This window comes from Falco rusticolus, chromosome 8 (assembly GCF_015220075.1).
Source record: "Falco rusticolus isolate bFalRus1 chromosome 8, bFalRus1.pri, whole genome shotgun sequence".
In the NCBI taxonomy this organism is placed as follows: domain Eukaryota; kingdom Metazoa; phylum Chordata; class Aves; order Falconiformes; family Falconidae; genus Falco; species Falco rusticolus.
The window spans coordinates 40,528,685-40,548,868 of record NC_051194.1 but is presented as its reverse complement, the minus strand read 5'-3'; the positions used below and the strand labels follow the sequence as shown (position 1 = coordinate 40,548,868).

General features: G+C 39.3%; 1 protein-coding gene across 1 annotated transcript in view; it reads left to right on the top strand.

Annotated features, from left to right (window-relative positions):
• The first annotated feature begins 5,532 nt into the window (after positions 1 to 5,532).
• The window catches only part of ITGB6 (integrin subunit beta 6), a 32,534-nt gene continuing 17,882 nt past the window's right edge, over positions 5,533 to 20,184 (top strand). Inside the window, exons 1-8 of the mRNA XM_037397596.1 lie at positions 5,533 to 5,712; positions 6,448 to 6,527; positions 9,256 to 9,457; positions 10,349 to 10,595; positions 11,422 to 11,587; positions 12,136 to 12,297; positions 13,055 to 13,150; positions 18,567 to 18,656. Coding sequence (XP_037253493.1) covers positions 5,652 to 5,712; positions 6,448 to 6,527; positions 9,256 to 9,457; positions 10,349 to 10,595; positions 11,422 to 11,587; positions 12,136 to 12,297; positions 13,055 to 13,150; positions 18,567 to 18,656 — 1,104 coding nt within the window. The 5' untranslated portion in view covers positions 5,533 to 5,651. The remainder of the gene's footprint in view (positions 5,713 to 6,447; positions 6,528 to 9,255; positions 9,458 to 10,348; positions 10,596 to 11,421; positions 11,588 to 12,135; positions 12,298 to 13,054; positions 13,151 to 18,566; positions 18,657 to 20,184) is intronic.

Below are 20,184 nucleotides of genomic sequence, written 5' to 3'. Positions count from 1 at the left end.
GAGTCTGAGAGTGTATTCAAATCTGAAAAGCAAACAAATCTTTCAGGGTGCTCACCCATGTGAAGGAAACCGAGGGCAAAGGTTTGCTCACACCCTTGGCTGGAACCAGCCAGGTCAGAGCTGCCGGCAAATAAATAGGAGTTGAAAACACCCTGGCTTGCCCGCCTGCTGTTCATTGGTGAGCAATTCCTCCTCCTCCCTCCTCTTCCTCTGTTTGCTCAGAGGTAGGTTGTTGATTTCGCTCCCTGCCCTCACCTAACAGCAGCACGCTGCTTGGGAAACGAGAGGAGACCGGAGCATGAATCATGGCTTGAGTCACCCCCACACACACCCCGCTTTGCTCAGAGCTGGCGGGGAAAAACACCTTTCCTTTGGGTGGCCCTTTGGCCCCTGCCACCGGCTGGAAGGAGCGACAGACGCCCCTCATCTCTGAAAGCCGCTCCCCGTTGTGTGTGGGGAGGGGAGCGAGAGGGGCCTTTGCCCTCCCACACCCCTGCCCGCGCCTGGGGGGCTCTGTGCCTCACCCCGCACAGCCGGGCAGGACATGAGTACACATGGGAGCAGCCCATGCGTACTAATTAGTACACAAAACAGGGGAGCAGCCCAGCCACTGTATGTTCAGATCTTTGTTAACCACAGGCTCCGTGTCATTTTCAAAAGACCCGAATGTATAAGGTGGTTTCTTTGGATTGATGCCGTTTTTGTTGGAGCAATACCCGTCTCTCACCATGCTGATTAACAAAGAAGGAGGTAGAAAATAGTATCAAGCGGCATTTAAAATGTGTAAACCCAGACGCATTTATTTATTTTACCCCGTGATTTGATAGGTGATACTATTATTTTGTATCTAGGAAAAAAATAAAGTAAAAAAAGGTAAAAATTATTGATTAGTCACATTCACCATTACTGTGAATTTCCCCATTAAATGTAACTGTTCATTAGGGATCGTTGCTTCCTCTTTAAATGTTGCCAGCTCTCCCTGAAGTATTGCCAGGAGTTATGCTGCAGTAGAGGTAGCAAGAAGACAAGTTCCAGCACCGCTACAGTGTCTGTGTGTGGCTTCTGTCTATGCTGGATTGACGTGCTTGCAGGACGTTCACACCACTGTGTGGCTACTTGAATCACCCCTAGTTCCTCAGAGATAAATCTAAGTTTCAAGTCTGGAAACTCTTTTTCAGGCTTCATTGCTTAGCTAATTGTCAGGCATCCTCTGAAACATCTGTCATTGCTGTTCTTTGGAACTGGGTCTGTCAGGCTGCTGAGGCATATATTTCTGGGTAGACTTTTTCTGAAGAAAATGCCTTCCATTTCTGCTGGCCCAAGAGTCCAGAAGCACTTGATTGCAGCTACAGAACATACGTCTTCTTTGGGAAAGAAGTATTTTAACCACTCACTCTGCAGATTTTTGCATATTCTTCAGTTGCTATCTTCTAGGTTAAAAATTTTGACCAAAACTTTCAAAGTCTGCTTTTGATTCCCCATTAAAGATCATCAGGAACTTTCTAGACAGATTTGATTTGGAAACCAACAAAGGAGAGAAAAGTCACCCAATGTTTCGGACACGAAGCAGCCTGCCTCTTACCTAAGGAGTGTAGCCCTTTGCCTCTTACAGACATGTTGGGGAGATGAATGTCGCTGTATATGATGGAGAGAAGGGACACCTCACTGCTTTCAGTTCCACAAAATTCTCTGATGAAGGGCAAGAAGAGTGAAATGTTTTCTGAAGTGCAGGAGACACTTCCCTTCACCTTTGTAAATATTCTGAGAACATTCTTAGCCTATGGGACAGAGTGACTTTAAATTGTTCCGCATTTTTCCAGGCCTTCAGTGTGAGAGTGTGTATGAGAAGAGCATGGACCTAACATGCCTCCTCTTCCAGGTTTTGCCTAGCACAAAAGGAGCTACTTGTTTTCTCTTGGGCTGGTCTTCCTCTGTGTGTAATTATGCTATATCAGTTTATACCCTATTTACAGGAGAGGCTGGTATTTTTTCTAAAATTAAGTATTTTTTAGATTTGAATGAGCCAATGGTGAGAACGTGCTTCTGTAGGTGAATACTTCTCATTCTGGAACTTTTACAGACCCATCACCAAGGTCACTTGTGGATTTAGCTCAGTGCACCAGAAAAGATACACCATTGTTCTAGAGGATAAAAAGCCCACTATTATTAGTGAAATGCATCTTGAAACTGATGCTTTATTTCTTATTCCCTGTCCCCAACATCAGCTTTCTTTCTTTCTGTACCTTGATATTTGATGTTTGTTTCTTGCCAGTGATTTTGTTAAAGGTTGACTGGATGAACAGAATATCTTTCTGTGCTGTCTTCATGTATTGGAAGTGCCAGGTATGAGGGAAAATGTGCTAAAGATTTTGTCATATACAAATTTTATTGACTTTTAAGGAACCACAGACTTGCATTGTTCAACACTGCCCATACTAAAAGATAAACAGCGGGTTTTTGTTCCAATGTTTCACTATAAAACTGTAACCCTGATTTGAGACCAGAATTTGCTCCCAAATTAATATGCAGGGGCTGATGAAAACAATAATAATTGTGTTCTGTCTGTACTATGAACTACTTTTTTGTTACTGCTCATTGAACTGATGCCTCTAATTTGGATGAATGAAACAAGACTTTCTTTTACAAACCTTATGAAGAAGGGGAGCCTTGCTGTCAAACAAAGCACTGCCAGGGCCCCAAAGGCTTTTGCTCATCCTTGCCACATCAGCGTGGCTACTCTGGATTATGCTTCTGCTTTTCTAGCATATATGATAAAGCCAATAAAGCACTAAATTAGTAGAGGAATTTCCTGGTTGACTTATCTTTAGATACTGCACAAGATATTTGGTGACACTTCAAAACAAGAATCATCTCTCAGCTTCCTGCATAGGTTTTCTTGTCTTGCCCAAGATCTACTCTTGGTACATGTGGTCTCCGTTCCTGGACCTCCCGTAACCTCCTGTGCCCCTGTCAGTGAGGTTTTTATTCCCACTCTGTCCAGTCTTGTGAGTTTCTCATTGTGTGAGTTTTTAAACCAAAACTGACCTTGGTTTCTCTCTCTTTTTCCCCTGTGTGCTTTTGTTGTTTGTTCTGCTACCTTCTTTTCCTTCTCTGCTCCCTCCAGACAATCTGGGGAGGTCTGTTCTTAATAATTTGCAGAAACTTGGTTATTTCATTCAGGCAAGACTTATTCAGATAGTCTTTGGCAGCCATCCCATTCAGAGGCAGGCATTTAGCCTCCAGTCATGCTGTCCTTGCCAAGACCTATATAAAATATTACCACACAAGCAAATGGGGAACTGATACTATCAAACAGAATTTGTAAGTTTTATGTAGGCTGTATTATTCAATCTCTCCACATTAAAAAGTTTGGTATCTTGAATCTAAGAATAAGCATTTGCCAATTACCAGCGCTTCAGCTGGCTTGTCCTTCATCTGGGACACTGCTGGTGTTTGGCACCTTTCGGTGGCTGAAGGACTGCCACCAAGTCCTTTGAGCACATGCTTTGAAGTGTCGCTATATTATCAGGGGCTCGTAAGAGCTACAAAGTGACCTTCTGTGTTGAAAGTACTGGGTTTTGCAGCTCCACAAGGCTATAGACATAGCAACAACATTAAAGGACACGTACACAAATGTAAATTAAAAACAGGGAAATAAGATGTTTTGGGCAGCACAGGAGGATTTTTTTTCTTAGTATGAGCAAACATTTTGCCTTTACTTAGTTACAGACGATGTCCTCGCAGAGCTGCATCTTCACCAGCCTAGGGAACATAATCTAATCAATGCTTTCTTTGTGTCACAGGAAACTGCTGTAGCTAAACAAGCCTCTTGCAAAGGAAACTCCAAGGTATAGAAAGCAGTTGAAGGAGACTTAGGAATGTTGTTGTAAATAGAAATGTTAAGATATGGTTCCACAACAGCCTAAATTGGATTAATTTCAGCCCAATGTTTTCCTGCCAACTCTGCCTGTCTTCCCTGCTCCCTCCCCTGACCTGGGCACTCTGCACTGGGCAGCCCCGCGGCTCAAGGGACCCACCCAGGTGAAATGTAGCCCCCCACCTTCTGCACAGAAGGTGACTGGATTTTAATTGGATCCATTTGAATCAGCTCACTGTTTGTTTGGACATGAGTACTCGTAGGAGGAAAGGGGTGGAAACGCAAGGGCAGAGCAAAGGTAGCCTTGACGTAATCTAGCTTGAGCTGCTATGAAACTACATATAGACTGTGTAAATAGTAGTAAAATCAGATGTGCCTGGGAATATTTCCAGGCACTAGAATGAGACTGTCTACACTATTAAACTGTTAAAATGCTCCCTGGCATGAATCTGACCTCTTCCAATTAACACTTTCCAAACAATTTCTGGGCACTATTTGGTTGCTAGAATGGTCCCAATAGGCAATTTGCAAGCATAAACGCAGGTCTTTCCATGCCAGTTGGCCTCAGTGCCCAGGAATGTTTCCAGGCATGTTGAGATTAACTAGTATAGACCCATTCCTACTGTCACATCCTGCCCCAAGATTGCAGCCACCACCAGTCTGAAGGGGGAGGTCTGGTCCTGCCAGTTCTCTTGGTGAGAGCAACCTAGTCCTTAAGAGCTAATCTCAGTAGGATTTCTCACTGTAGAGAAAAAAAGGATCTATGTTTTCAGGCCAGCAACACAACTGATGAAATAACAATTTTATGCTGCACTGTGTGTAGAGTTTGTTGCAAACCCTTATGATAAGAGAGGGCTTGTCCTGAACAAGTGATTTTCAAAACAGACAATAGCAGAGCATAAAAGATGGGAAGAGATGAAATCTGCAAGTAAGAAATTTTATTTCCTTTTAATAAAGTTGTAAGAAAGGTTGGGGAGATGGGGAGAGAGCAATTTGTTATATTGTTGTATCTGTGCTGTAGAATATTTGGCCACTTACTACACAGAGTTAAAGCTGACATGATTTCTTTTTCAGTCAGTTGCAGAACTGGGAATGTAATTATTCCTCCCTCCATATTAAAAAAAATCCACAACTGCAGAATTTCCTTTTCAGCTTGCAATGTTAATAAATGTACTCTGTATCTTGAATTACTGAAGCCAGGTCCTCAATTATAACAAGTGATTGCTTTTTGGTTTTTTTCACAGTTGCCTTCACAAGTTTCCCTCTACATCAGGAAATCTGAAAAAATGGGATTTTTACATCTCTCAAGGTATAGTCGCTCGGCAATCATAATGATCCATCTACCTAACGCACTCCCTCGGGGAACAATTAAAGGCATTATTTTAGAGGAGCCTTTTAAGAATTGCTGTACACACGAAAACCCACTCTCTTGGCTGGGTTGCTCTAGGACCCAGAGTGACTGGGATTGACAGAAATCTTCACCTGAATGAATTTTCCCCTTATACCTTATAAGGAGTCCAGGAAAACAAGGAAGTGATAACCATGTTCACGTTACTTTATGCACAGCTTGTCCTCTTTACCTGCCCAGGTAGCCCTTGTTTTCACTTTTATTCATGGTCTGTCCCAGTAGGGTTGAAGTTTCCTCGCAATCCAGTGTAGGTGACATCTGAAAACATACCCTTCAGGAATGTATGATTTTTACGACATTCTGCCTTTACGTGGATGATAATTAACACGCTAATTTTTTTTGTCACGCAGCCAGCACTGAAAACGAATGGGGATTGAATTGCTTTGCCTCTGTTTCCTATTTCTGCAAAGAAATAACAATGTGCAAGGTAAGGCTCAGGGGCAGGGAGATCCATTTCAAAACCATTTTTGCGTTGTCTCTTGCCTGAAGTTGACATGAAATAGCTTTCTGTCCTCTGTATTTAATCATTCCTTTCTGTTTAATGACTTTTTTTTTGACAGACTGCTGTAAGGTTACCCTGCAAATTCATCTGAGATTTATGTGGTTGTTACATAGCACAGCATGTATGAAAGAGATGGGCATTCGAGAAATTTTGGTTATTCTAATCACTGTTTGATCCACTGAGAAACTTAATACTCTACATGTGACTGAGTAATTCACTTGTACTTGCACAACAAATTAAATCATATCTAGTATCTACAGACCTGAGTGAAGCAATTTTAAGCATATAGAGTGAACATAGAGCTGTTCTTTTAATATCCCTGGTTATGCTGGAAATGTCTTACCTGCACCATACTAGAAACACATGTAACGCTTTATCAGGTGCACTGGAAAAAACAAATAACATGTTCTCAGTGAATGCCATCCATAAAGCATGCAAAAGTATGTTAATTGTTGGCAATTGTGGATTTTTAATTTTTATTGGAGTGTTAATCTTCTACTAATAGAAATACTGTTACGAAGGAATTTTATCTGTAAACCTAAATATGGCTAAATGTGTGCATTTTTCACCACCCACATTCTCTAAATGACAAGATTCTTCATAAATTTAATGATTAACCACATTATTAATAGTCTTTTCTCTTCTTGGGTTTGAATTTAGGGACCTGTTCTCAGCAAAGTGCAGTGACTTGTGAAGATTGTTTGCTTTTGGGACCACACTGTGCTTGGTGTTTTCAAGAGGTAGAGTAAATGATGCAAAAATAATTTCAAAGTAAAGCCTGAAGTGTTTGTAGTAGCTCTGAGTGATGAAGTATTGACTTAATTGGGTCAGCCCGTGGCTTTCTAATACGTGCAGCGCATAGTGGAGCCTTCCTGGGGATCAAAAGCAGAATTCAGTCTAGCCTTTGTGGTCTATTATTTTTTGGGGGGTGGCGGTTTTTTGCTTTATTTTTTCGTATTTTTTTGTTTTTTTTCAAACAACCTCCCTCATCTAAGGCAGAAATAAAAGTGCTGTTGGAGGTGGTCAGCTCATCAGCCTCAGGGCTGACTCACCCACAGCACTGATGATGAAGCACCAGACATCAAGTTAGAGACCAGACGGCATCTTACGTACTACATGTCAAGTCAGACTGCAAACAGAAGGTGCTCCAGTCAGTTTGCATATACAAATGATCAATCCGTGGTTGATTTTAAGTATGATGATAGTGTCAGTTTTATAATTAGTGTGATATAGGTGTAAGTTTTGGCTGAAACATTGGGCTTTAAAAAATCTATCTGGATTTGTTTCCTATATATCTGTTGCAGACTTTCTATCTGAGCAAGTCACTTAACTAACATCTCTGCTTTTAAAGCTTTCACCTGTAAATGATGCTAAATAATATCTCCCTACTTCACAGTAAATATTATAGGTCTTAGTTATTAATGTTAGCAAGATAGCCAGCTATCACAATTAAAAACTTGCCAGAGATAAGAGACATGAAATAAGTATTTTTCAATACTTACACCTTTGTTGTTAAAAGTATTTCTTGCTTTTTTGAACAGCAAAACGATACCCAGGATGGAACTAACATACTCCTTTATGAAGTATCTGACAAAGACTGAACAGCACTTATTTAAAAAATAAATTTTCTTAAAATAATGTAGCAGTTTGCAAAAAATGTTACCATGGGGGAAAAACCCCACCACATTAGTGTGTTTGCAGTCATTTTTATGTTTGTACTTAACAACCAAACCAGGATTTTCTTGAAATGAAAATTTGATCACATAATGTATTTTCAGAAAACAAAAATTAAAAACAATTTATTGATTAGAAAAAAAAAACCCAAACAAAACTGTGAAACTATTGAAAACTTCAGACTAATAATCATGGGTTTTTTTCTTTGTTTGTAGGTTCATTCACTTGTTTGCTAGAGATAACACATCTAGCGTGCAAAAGATGTAGGAGCTTTAGTGTCAAACCCAAAGGCCTCCAAAGAAACCACTGTTTTCCATAGAGCAAAACTGCACCTTGTAACTGTATTTAAAATATAAGTTTGCCTCTTCACACAAGTTTTGGAAGGTTATGAAGTGTGAAACTAAAGGAGCCGATATGGATCCCCCTGTGAAAGTTTTGTAATGGTACATGATTTTTATGCACACTGTATTCAAGAAGCAGTTGGTGGAGAGTCTTGCCTGAGCAAAGACATCAGATTTGGTGTGAAGAATAACAAATTACTGTTCCCATCAGCTATCTCAACATTGCTTCCACCAAAACATATAACAACCCTGGTAATTTTGAGGCATGAAGGGTGACATTTTGGTGGAAAGAAGGGTCCTGGTTCTGGTTTAAATAGGTTTAAGTAAAATTGTTTTGGTCTGGATGGGAAGTTTTGCATTGACTGAATTCAGAGAGCATACCCAGGTTGCTTGCCTAAACACAGGAGAAAAGAGTGGTCTCACAGTATGGGCCCATGACCATCCGCTGGGAATTGAATGTTTTGGTGCTGGTTCTGCCAGGCGTTGCCCAGGTTTTGGCCAAAAGGTCTTGCAGGCCAGAGCTGTTTCCAGTTCAGGGGGCAGCTGACTGGTTTTGAGGATCTACACTGTAGACGTAGCTCTAGGAAATGGCAATGAGGCACAGAAGCCTGTCTGTGAAACTAACCATTAACTTCACCACCACGTGGAGATACTACCTACCCTGCGGTAGTGCTGTGGGAAGGAATGCATATCAACTGCCTTGGAACAAGTAACAAAAATAAACAGCAAGCTATCCAACTGATATCGATAGGCTTGTGATTTACTCTGGCTGGGAGAAGGTCATGTAGGACGCTGGGCCAAATGTGACCAGACAGCCGTGGGCACACTGGGAATGCCGCCGGCGCTGTGGGGCAAGGGGGGGGTGGCTGCATGTTTGGTAGGCATCAGGCAGAGCAACAGGGACTTGCTTCAGTGAGCATGTGAGAGCAGTGCTGAGGAGAAAGAGTAGGTCGGAAAGGAATGGTGAACATTGGGTACCCCACTGTCAGTTTGTCACAAAATTTGTAGGACTTTATCCCCTTTGAGACCTCTTCTGTTATTAAATGATGTTGTTCCATCAGCAGTTCAAAACTGTTTAGGAAAGATGGAATGGATGTGTGGCATAATTCTTTAATAGAAAAACCAGGGGCTCGTAGGAGTTTTGTGTTATCATTCCCAGTACTGTGAGAAGCCAAATGCAGTGAGTGGCACAATTCCCATTCCCCAACAATAGAGCAGTTTCTCCCAGGAAACCAAATTGGTGTAAGTTACATTAATTATACACTTGTGTGACATGATCCATGAAGGGCAAATTCAGATTTCAGTGCCACCTAGATCTCTTTCTGCACTAGTGTGCACTAACTTGCACTTTTGTTTCTGTTCCCTGCGTTGGATCAATCTTTCATCAGCCAGGTGCTGGTGGCTGGTCAGTAAATACATTTAACTCATCCCTTCCTTCTCCTGTTTGCTTCAGAATTACACAGACTCAGCTGGAATTCATGGGAGGTGTGATACCCCAGAAAACCTTTTGTCAAAAGGATGCCAGTTGAATTTGGTTGAATTTCCCATTTCAGAGGTAGAAATTCACAGTAACAGGCCCCTAACTGTAGCATCCCAGAAGAATTCTGATGTCACACAGATTTCTCCTCAAAAATTAACTCTCAGGCTGAGACCAGGTAAGTCACTCAGTTAACAGATGCAGGATTTTTTTTTTTTTCAGTCTGAATGGTCTAAAAAAAAAATCCTGATAGAATAAAGACTAAAAACCCAAAAATATCTGTTGACTCATCAGATGAAAACTAGGTTTGACTGAGTTCAAATACTTTCAGAAATGCTAGGTACATCATAAAAGTAAGGATGTATTTTTTTAGTTCTATTTTCTTGCCATTGAGGTGGCAGGGAGAGAATGGAAACACCACCCTCTACCTCCCCAGCCCTGCTCCTGTGCCTATCCCCCGCAGGTCTGGCAAACAGTGTATCTCAGAGGCAGCATAAAACTTTGCTTTGAGGATGTAAAAGGTACCAGTGACATCTATGGAAACACTTCAGACCTACTTTGGGGTCCTTGAAATGTGAATGTTTCCTGGAGAAAATTTGGAATAAAGAAACGTAAGAGACACCCAGTTAGGCTGCATCATAGTGTTGCAACTGCAAATAAAACCTCTGTGTACACTCTCGTTTTCTTTATATTTCTAAAATACATGGTGTGCCCCATAAGTGCTACCTTTAGTTTTAATTAGCTTTGTATCTCAATTTTCTTAAGCTGCATACTGCTGAAGTGATATTCTCATGCTTTTTCAAATTAGAGCAATCTGTTGTAAATCTATGCTTATGGCTTTACTGAAGAACAGTTTAGGAAAAAACCCACTAGAACTGCTTTTAATTTTTCAGACCCTTGTTTGAGATTTTTGTTGACAGAATTTTTGAAGTTATATTTTTAATTCTCTGGTGATTTAAAATACTAGATAATTTTCACCATATATGTAAGGTTATGAAGAAAATGATGTTGATCGTAACTTCCATGTATTAGTGCTAATATGTAACCCATTTTCCCACGTCCTTAATAGGACATGAAGAAACAATACAGATCAAGGTGCGTCAAACTGAAGATTATCCAATTGATCTCTACTACCTCATGGATCTTTCAGCCTCTATGGATGATGATCTGAATACAATCAAAGAACTGGGTTCCACTCTTTCTAAAGAAATGTCAAAACTGACGAGCAACTTCAGACTGGGGTTTGGATCTTTTGTTGAAAAACCAGTTTCACCATTTATCAAAACTACAGCTGCAGAAATAAACAACCCTTGCAGGTAGGCAGGAAAAATACCTACATCTGTATACATGTCAACGTTAAGTCGTAATATTGATCTTTAGAATAAAATTAAATTCAGCAGCATCACTGGAACCTCTGCCCTCTTCCAGCTGTAAATGAGTTGGTTTGGGAAACAAGATTTGCTTTTTTTTGTTTCGCATTCTGATCATTATCTGGTAAGTCTTGTGTTATCTGGAGAGAGGAATCTGTGAATGATTCTGCTTTTTAGCTTTTGCTAGTTACAAGCATGCTTAATGGATTAACAAGCAGCTTGCAGCGTAAGTACATCTTTTTCTCTAATTTGCTAGAATGCACACATATGCAAGAATTTTATGACACCACTATATGGAGCAGATGCAAACTCACACACAACACAGAATAGCAGTTTCATTTACCTGTCAATGTCATTTCCCTGGTTTTTTTCCCCTTAAAGTCTCGCGCTTTCCCGCAGGCCCAGGCTGCTCTAGCCCTTTCCTAATGCACGCGGAGGAGAGGCTGTGCTCCGCAGCCGGCAGCAGGAATGCAGCAGAGCGGCAGTGCCCTCTGAACGTCCCCAAGGGACCGCAGACCCTAATGTGCTCCTGAGTATGAAAACAAGGCACAGCAGGGAGCATGGCAAGGACCGCAGGCTGTTAACTGGCTGAACTACCCTGCTCTGGGAGGCCGTTCCCAGGCTTACTGCAGACCTGTTGGTATTGCCCACCTCACCGGACCCTCTTTGATTACTTTAGGTTTTTCTGACAAAACTTTAAGTTGCTGAGAAGTAACCGTTGTAGTGATTTTCCAGTCTGTATTATCCATAAGCTGTCTCACTTACCTTGTAGAAGTGTTCCGTACGAGTGCTTACCCACCTTTGGATACAAACATGTTTTATCACTAACAAACGATGCTGAAAAATTCAATGAAATTGTGAAAGGACAGCGAATCTCTGCTAACATAGACACTCCAGAGGGAGGATTCGATGCAATTATGCAGGCAGCTGTTTGCAAGGTAATTGAAACTTTGGTATAATATTAATTATTCTGTATATTACCACTTCTATTACTAAATAGTTGTATTTCAAAGCAGCAGATCGTTATTTTTCAAGACTTTTTAAATGCAGTCCAAGAACCTCATTAGATTTGTGTGAAAATACTTTTGGCTGTATCAAGTAAAACACGCATACTGGAATATTTTAGTGTTTCTTTTTAATTGCCAGAAATAATAAAAAAACCCACAACGACAATTGTATAATTACTGGGTCTCTTTTCTTGACTATTTTTTCTTTAAATATTTTTGACTAACTATGTTTAGAGTAGTAAGCAGACTGACATGAACATGGCCAGCCCATGTTATTAAACACAGGAATGGGGAGACAAAATGTTAGCCAAAAACAATGGAATGAACATCATCTCTTAAGAGATGTTGTGATGTTTTTGATACTCCCTTGAAAATTATTCCCTTCACTTATTTTGAGTTGCTGTTCTTCAAATCTTTTGCTGCTTTTCTATATTATGAGTGTAATACAGCCTGCTAAACTAATGTCTTTTAAATTACAGGAAAAAATTGGATGGAGGAACGATTCTCTACATTTGCTGGTGTTTGTGAGTGATGCTGATTCCCATTTTGGGATGGACAGTAAACTGGCAGGGATTGTTATTCCTAATGACGGGAACTGTCATTTGGACCACAATAATGAATATTCCATGTCAACTGTTCAGGTAATTTACTATGAATTTTGTACAACTCTTGCATTCTGGAAATTTAAAGACTAACATAAGCAACTTAGAAAATTAATTAAACCATATCTTTATCACTGAAATGTGTAAAAGACGGGGAATGCAGATATTTCATGTAAACTTTTATTTGTAAAAAAGAGAACAGTGTGTTTGTATGGAGTTAGGATAGATTAAAACTAGGAAAAAAAGAAAGCACTAATCTTATTCCTGCTAACCCAGAAAACACACAGAACAGGACTGACTAGTATTTCCTTCTGCAAGGGAAGGCAAAATTTGCATTAATCGTGTTCCCTGTAAGGGTGTGAATTCAGGAGGAGTTTGTAGGACACTTTGTGTGGGAGAACTTACCAGCTTAAGATTCAGTGTTCAAAAATACTGAATATATACACTCTGGTGTTCAGTGTAGGACAAATACCCAGTTGCTTTGGTGCAGTGTTATTCTTTGGATTATATATATATATATATATTTATATATATCTCTCACAGAAGCTAGTGAGCCAAGTGTCCCAGTAGGGAGGCTGGCACTGTGCTCTTCTCAGAGGGGTTTCCTTGAAAACAATGTGAGGAAATTATACACGCTATCTTTTATTTTGTATACACATAGTGCCTAATTATAGTTTATACTATACAGGGAATGGTGTTAATTATGATCATTTGAATGTGCGTTTCATGGAAGGTAATTAGCAACTGGATGCATGTGAAAAACGGATTGGTGTGGTTCTCTTCTGTTTGTTTGCAGGAGTATCCCACAATTGGACAATTAATTGACAAACTTGTGCAAAACAGTGTTCTATTAATTTTTGCTGTAACAAATGAGCAAGTTCACATATATGAGGTAAGCAAACTAAAATGTTCAGCTCACTAGTATTTGTTTTAAAGCTCACCTGTTTTCACAGCTGATACAGCAGCAGTAAGGACTGAGTTCTGCAAGACATTTATGTAATGAAAGTAACTAGGAAGTTATATATCAGAGGAAGTCTCTTTTACACTAGGAATGCTTCTTCATGTTCTTTGATTTGATGTTCTTGGGTAACTCTTAAATTGGATTTCAAGTTGAATCACTAATTTTATGAGTCAAGAACTGTAAAACTAAGCATTGCTAAACTATTCGGTGTAACCGTTATGATTAGCCTATTGTATTTTGTAGGGCTAGGGAGGGACAGTTAAGCTTTTTTTTACTTTTATAAGACAAAGAATATATTCTGAAAAATATAGTTGTCTTCATGCACAGCTCTGAGATCATGGGTGGGGGGTGGGTGGGGATATTAGCTGACCGGAGAGTTTTATTAATTTTGCTTTATTTCTGCATCTCTTTCCAATGAGACAAAACTAGCAGCAAGGTTAAAATTACAAAACATGATGGACAGAGTCCTCTTCCCTCAGGTATCGTTCCTCATGTCTACTGAGGGAAAACACTTCAGTACAGGCACTTCTGCCATTAGGACTCACAGAATCTTGTTCTGTGACGAGATTTCCTGCTCTGTGAAGTCACATCACGGGAAATGGGAGCCAGGAGAGGGGAGGGCAGATGAGTGGTGCTTACGGACATGCAAAATACATATTTCTAATGAACTGAATATCATTCATACCTGCAGCTCCATCAGTCATCTGTGCAGGCACCTGTTTTCAGCCTCCACAGATACAAGCCCTCCTGAAGCCCCGTGCTGCTTTCGGCCTGTGGATAGTCCAGCTGTGAGCTGAGGCAAAGCCACCAACGGCTGCTTAACTGCTTTTTGCAGTGAATGCCAGCAAAAGCCCTCTAAGATAAAATGAGAAGGATACTGGCAATTCTTATTTCCTTTTCTGGCCAGTCCTGCTGCTGGAAAGAAATCTTTGCATGCACAAAGAAATTCTAGATAAGAATTCCATGAGGATAATAAGGGATTTTTCTGCCTAACCTTGCCTGCCTGGCCGCACACTGCTGCACGAAAGGGGACAAGGGGAGAGAAATCGTGCCTACAGATTTGTTCAGGTTGGTTGAGAGGGAGTCAATACGGTCGATCCTGCTGATACAACAGGTTTGGCTTTCCAAAGGAAAAATCTTCACAGAACATTCCTCAATAGAAGCCAAAAGTAAAGAAATGAGAAGGTGCTCCTCAATGTGATAACCACACAGAAAATAGGAAAGAAAGGGTAGGGAAAAAGATCCGGTGTTACAGCAGAGAGGGCAGATGAGTCCTTGAGGTACTCAGCAGTACCAGGGTTTTCTGTTTCTGCCCTCTGTGTAACCCAGGGAAGCCCCCCACCTCCAGTGCCTCTGCAACTGATTCCAGGGGCAGAGTTGTCTTTAGTAAGACTAATACTCCAGGTGTTTGACAAAAGTTACAAGAGATACATCTTTCATAAACTGATTCTCAGACCACAGGCTTGACAAGACTCTGCATCGCGGAGCACTAAGTGCCAAGCTTTTCTAAAGAGTGTACTGAATACTGAGCTGAAGCATGGAAGTTTAAATCAACAACAGCAGAAGTCAATCGCTTATAAATGCAGTGGGATTCTATAGTCATAGCATAGATTAGTTTACATTTGTACATTAAAACCTTTTACTAAATCTCATCATTGCTCAACAGTTTCTTAAGAGGGGCCCAATTAATGATTAATGAAATATTTTTTTATTTATGTTAATAGGAGAAGTATCTCTTTAATTTACAGGGCCTTACTTTGTCCAAAGAAACTTTTGTCTTACTGGTGGCGTTGTATTTTCCCTTGGAAATTGCTGGTGGTCACCCTCAGAGTTGGCCAACAGAGTTCTTATCAGAGGGTCTCTATTTCAGTATCCCTGTGTCAGTGTTATACCAGTATCAAAGTTATCAAGTGACACCCTTTGTTCACTGGGAACACTAAATGAAGATTTATAGCTAACAAAAAATGCAAGCCATTGTTAACCCAACAGGGGAATGGTTTGTTCTTGTTACTTTCTTTTTTACGAAAAAAAAAGTGCAACTATCTTCTATTTTGTAGGGTATATAGTAATCCCATTCAGTATATTCTATCTGCTGCTTTCATCTTTTAATACTGCTTTCTGTCACTTATTTGGATAGCTATAGTTGTCATGGTCTGATTTCAGTCCTGTATGTGATGTGGGAAATCAGTCAAAGCAAGTACAAAAGTCATATATAAGTCCCACAGTGCCGTTTTTCCATACTACAGTATACTTTCAAGGGTATATCTAGGACCTGCAAACAGGCCAATAGTGTCATGTTTTCATCTGCATGACTAAAATTTGTAATATAAATGTAAATAACCAGGTATCCATGCTTAAGAATGTACAAAGAGCAAAGCAAGACAACAAGAGTTATTTTTGTATTAAGGCCATTGCTCAGGTAGCCTGGATGAGCTGGGAGAGGACCTTAAGCTGGCACTTGGGCACCACTATTAACCCACTCTTGTAGTGGTGTTTTACTACTTTTTTAACAGCCTCAGTGGTGGGATTCTGCAATCTCCCTCAGAAAATCCTCCCAGATTTCATTATCCTTTGAGGTGGGAAGCCTCTTCCCAAGTATCCCATCTCAAATCTACTTGAACTCAGCATCTAATTATATCAGACCCCGAAACTGACTATTGCTATTTATAATTCAGTTCCTAGGGACAAACTTACATTAAAATGACTGTGAGGACTTAGAAAGCACTTCTTTAAATAGACTTGATAGATTCCATTAGTCTTGTGTACTGTTCAGACTGTCAAATATATATTTTATATTTCTAGCCCTGTATAATCCCCAACAATTTAGCCCCAAATAATTCAGTCATTTAATATTCTTGATCCTCTTCACTGAATTTTCAGTTTATCCCCATATGTGTTTGTGTATTATTACCTAACACACAAATATTGTGATTGCATGAGCACAGAATACACATGCTTGTAACGTAGATGGTGTTAGTTTCGATCCTTCCATGCAACCAAACAGCTACGGGACAGCAATCTAAAAGAGGGGGTAAGTTTAGATCTAATGCTCTCCCTGACCACAAGAACTTTAAAAGCGGTCACATAGAAACATCTATAAGGCCACTCAAAATCAAATGCAAGAAAGGGGAGGAAGTTCCTCTCTTATACTGAGCCCTGATAATTGTGAGATTACTTATAAAAATGATTTTTTTTTTCAAAAAAAGGAGGAGTTTGGGGTTTTTTTTCCTCAGAAAAGGTCTTTTAAAATACATTCATGTATGTCTACCTTTTTGCATCAGTCTCAGCTGAGTCTTACCAAAGTAACAGGGAATGCTTTTATTCTATAAAAGCTATGCACTCAAAAAGCATCTGTGAATATTGCGGTAATAATGGTATTTTGACAAAATGCATAAATCCTATTTTGGCATAAAAGAAAACGCCAATCTTTAAGGTTTCATGAAGTTATTATTATTCTTGATATTACTTGTTTTCAAGCAGAGTTTAAAAATTTTTTTTCAAGCTTAGATAAGGGAAAAAACTCTCTCTAATCCTGACTAAGCAACACTTCTGAAACAGAGATTGCTCTTTTTTAGGCAAATTATTTGTTTTTACATCACAGGAAAACACAGCTTGAAAATTGGGTTTTCAGACTACATTTCACTGCTGAAAATTGAACTAAAAAATACTCCAGTCTCCACACTCGTACATAATTTCAAATGATTTTTATAAATTTGGCACAACACTTTATTTATGATGAAAGTCCTTCTATCAATTACACTGCTAAAAGTTTGACATAACCTCACTGAACTCAAATATATATTTGTCAAATGTCACTAACATGAATTAGAATATCTCTGTAAAATGACAGTTAACCTTTTAGTGACTGTTAGCGAAAAGACTAAATTAAATGACATCCTTTGGATGTTTTACAATAGTAGCACTCTAAAAGCATCAGACTGCCTCACCTTGTTAATGGTTAAGGAGAAATATTTGTGAAAACAGGGTTTAACCAATGGACTGGAGATACACACTTAGTCTGGGCTTGCAATTTCATCCTTGTATCACCATGCAGAAAATTTTTGTTCAAAGAGGAAAGATCAAACAAAGTCTTCAGAACAGTATATCCCTGCTGTTTGTTTTGCATACCACAGATTAAAGGGTGCTACACTTTAAATTCCAGGTTTATCATCTTTTCTTATAATTATCTCCCAAAAGGTCCACGTGTACAAGAAGCAGAGTTTCAATATTCTAGGAATCCTTGAGAGAGCCCTAATCACAGGAGGAGTCAGGAATGCAAAGATACCAGCTGTAACATAAAATGCAGTTAATCCCACTGATTTACAATAGCACTTTAGAAATCTAATGAATGATAAGTATTCCATACATAATATATAAAGTAATCACAGGGCTTTTGGAGATGTGAAGTGTAAGAGGGATATAAGGGTATCAAATTATCCATGTTTATTAATAGCTCTGTGGATTTTTTTAAATTAAAATAACAGTGTTGATATGATACATTGGGAAAGAAAATAAATGCTACAACGTGTTTTTTTTTTTAATAATGAACACTTACTATTTTCCCTAAGCACAGGTACGAGTAAAAGAAGTTCACACAGAATCAGGCAAGATTAATTTTAATGGACCGTACTTAAAACCTAGCTGCTAGCTGTCATGTTAGTGTCACAATGCAATTTAACGCAAAAAGAAAAGAAAGTATCTTTATCATTGAAATAAATTGCTAAACTGACACTATATTATTAACGTAAAGCTAGCATACAATCAATTATAGCCACAGACCACTGGGATGCATGTGGGGTGTTAGATCAAACATAAACCAGCAGTAGCTTTTTAAGGGCTTTTGTTCAAAGTTCTAGTAACCCTTGAAGTTCTTACCTTCTCTGCCCTCAATAATCAGAATTCAAGATGTTCAGTTGCTTGCAAAGATTAAAAAGTGGCTGCTGTTACTGAACGTAGGGTCCAAGACTCTCAAACAGTACAGCAACAGTAGAGCAGCTGACTCTGGTTTTGGCTATTTGTATTAGAGAAAAACACAGCTGTTGATTGAAAATACCTTCCTTCAAGATTTTGAAAATTAGAGCTGAAAAATACTATTTTTCAAACATTTTTCAAAATTCCAAGCACACAGAGGTGATTAAACAATATATTTCCCATTAACTTTCAGTGAAATTAGCACTTCTCCATAGGTCTTTTTCAATAGGACATGTGTTATTGAGTCTACGAGGGTCTTTGAAAATGTCACCATTGTTTATTTTAGTTGGCTTTAATATATTTTGCTTTTTTCCAGATGGTAGCTCCTTGTCAGCTAGTTGGTTTTTTGTGCTTTAAATTCTTTTTGTATTTTCAGAACTATGCAAAGCTTATTCCTGGAGCTACAGTTGGACGATTACAGAAGGATTCTGGAAATATTCTCCAGCTGATCATTGCTGCTTATCAGGTAAGATGGTTATAAAGTGTTTTCTTCCTGTATGTCTGTGTTATCAAAATTAGATTACAATTTGGTAAAAACTAGTGTCTTTGATTCTTTTTATGCAGTGATTACAAGAACATCCTTTTTTATGCTTAGGTGCTGACCTTAATGGGAAAAGTTTTGTTCACCCTGAGGATTAAGTGAGCACACAAGCAAAATTCCTATAACTTTCTGTCATGCCTTAGTTCTGCTTGAATGTTAAATTCCCATCAGTGTCTCATCTGTCTTGCCTTCTTCATAGTCCTGTATTTCACACCTACTCTTAAGACTTCTTTAGTACAGGTAGTCAGGTCTCCTGGTTCAATACCTCGACAGGGACTCAACTCTCTTCCCATCGGTAGTGGTCACCAGAGCAGATGTACAATTGCTCTGCAGGAATATCGGGGAAAGAAGTGCTATCCTGTACTCAGTACTCCTCTTTGCTTTAGCAATTTGATGCTGCCCCTCTGAGGCTGTTCTGAGGTTTTTAAAAAACAGAATGCAGGAACTGAAATGGGTTTGTTTAGATAATACTAAGAAATACTGTAAAGATGATAGGAACATAAACACAGTGCTGCTCCTCAGAACTTTGCTTGTAGAATGCACCCTGGCTACCTGGTTCTCTTCTGTCAGGGGAATGTTTTTACACAGTTCTACATGTCTACACAGCTTTATAGTTTACATATATGCTGATATACCATTGATTTCTCTCTTCCGTCTCAGCTCCTTTTTATTAAAAACCTGCTCCACCAGTTGCCTACAATGACAAACAACTCTTTGCAAATAGCTTCTGTTTCTTTCCTTTTTTTTTTTTTTTCCCTGCTCTTCCTCCTATCACCTGAATGAGATGATCAAAGTTACACCCCAAAATTATTTTGGTCTGGATGATAGGAAAGCAAACCAGATTCTTCTAAGTCTCTTAACTCTTCCAAAAACAATACAATTGGTGAGTTACAATCTTTAAATGAAATACAAACCACCAAAATATTCTCTGTCCTATGGAAAATGAAATAAGCAAAGAGCTTTTACCTTAATCTTGGTAGTCTCCAAATGTAATAAATATAGGGGGAAATCTTTTTATGAGCAAAGTTATTGCTCAACATCCAGTGACACCAGGATTTCACTTCTGCAGTCCAACCTGTCACATCTGGTTCCTATCAGGATTTCTTGAGGCTGGCACTCTAACATATAGACATTCCTACATTTAACAGCTGAAATACCATTTTCCAGTAAGTAACGCAAAAACATGAAATAGTTGTCCCATTGCTGTGTCCTGGTGCCTTTGCTGTAACATTGTATTAAGTGCAGAATGGTGCTTCCTCTAATTGTGGTGTCATGGCACATTCTACTGTGCTGGGACATTGGAAAGGTGGAGAGTGCATCCTTGCCTCTTCCCCTCAGTGTCTGCATATGTACCTACTGTGCATGATTATTTTTTTTTTTCCTACTGTCCTTTTTGAACATGCTAATATTTTCAGTCTCCATTGCCTTGTGTGGAAAAAAGGAGTTCAGTTCC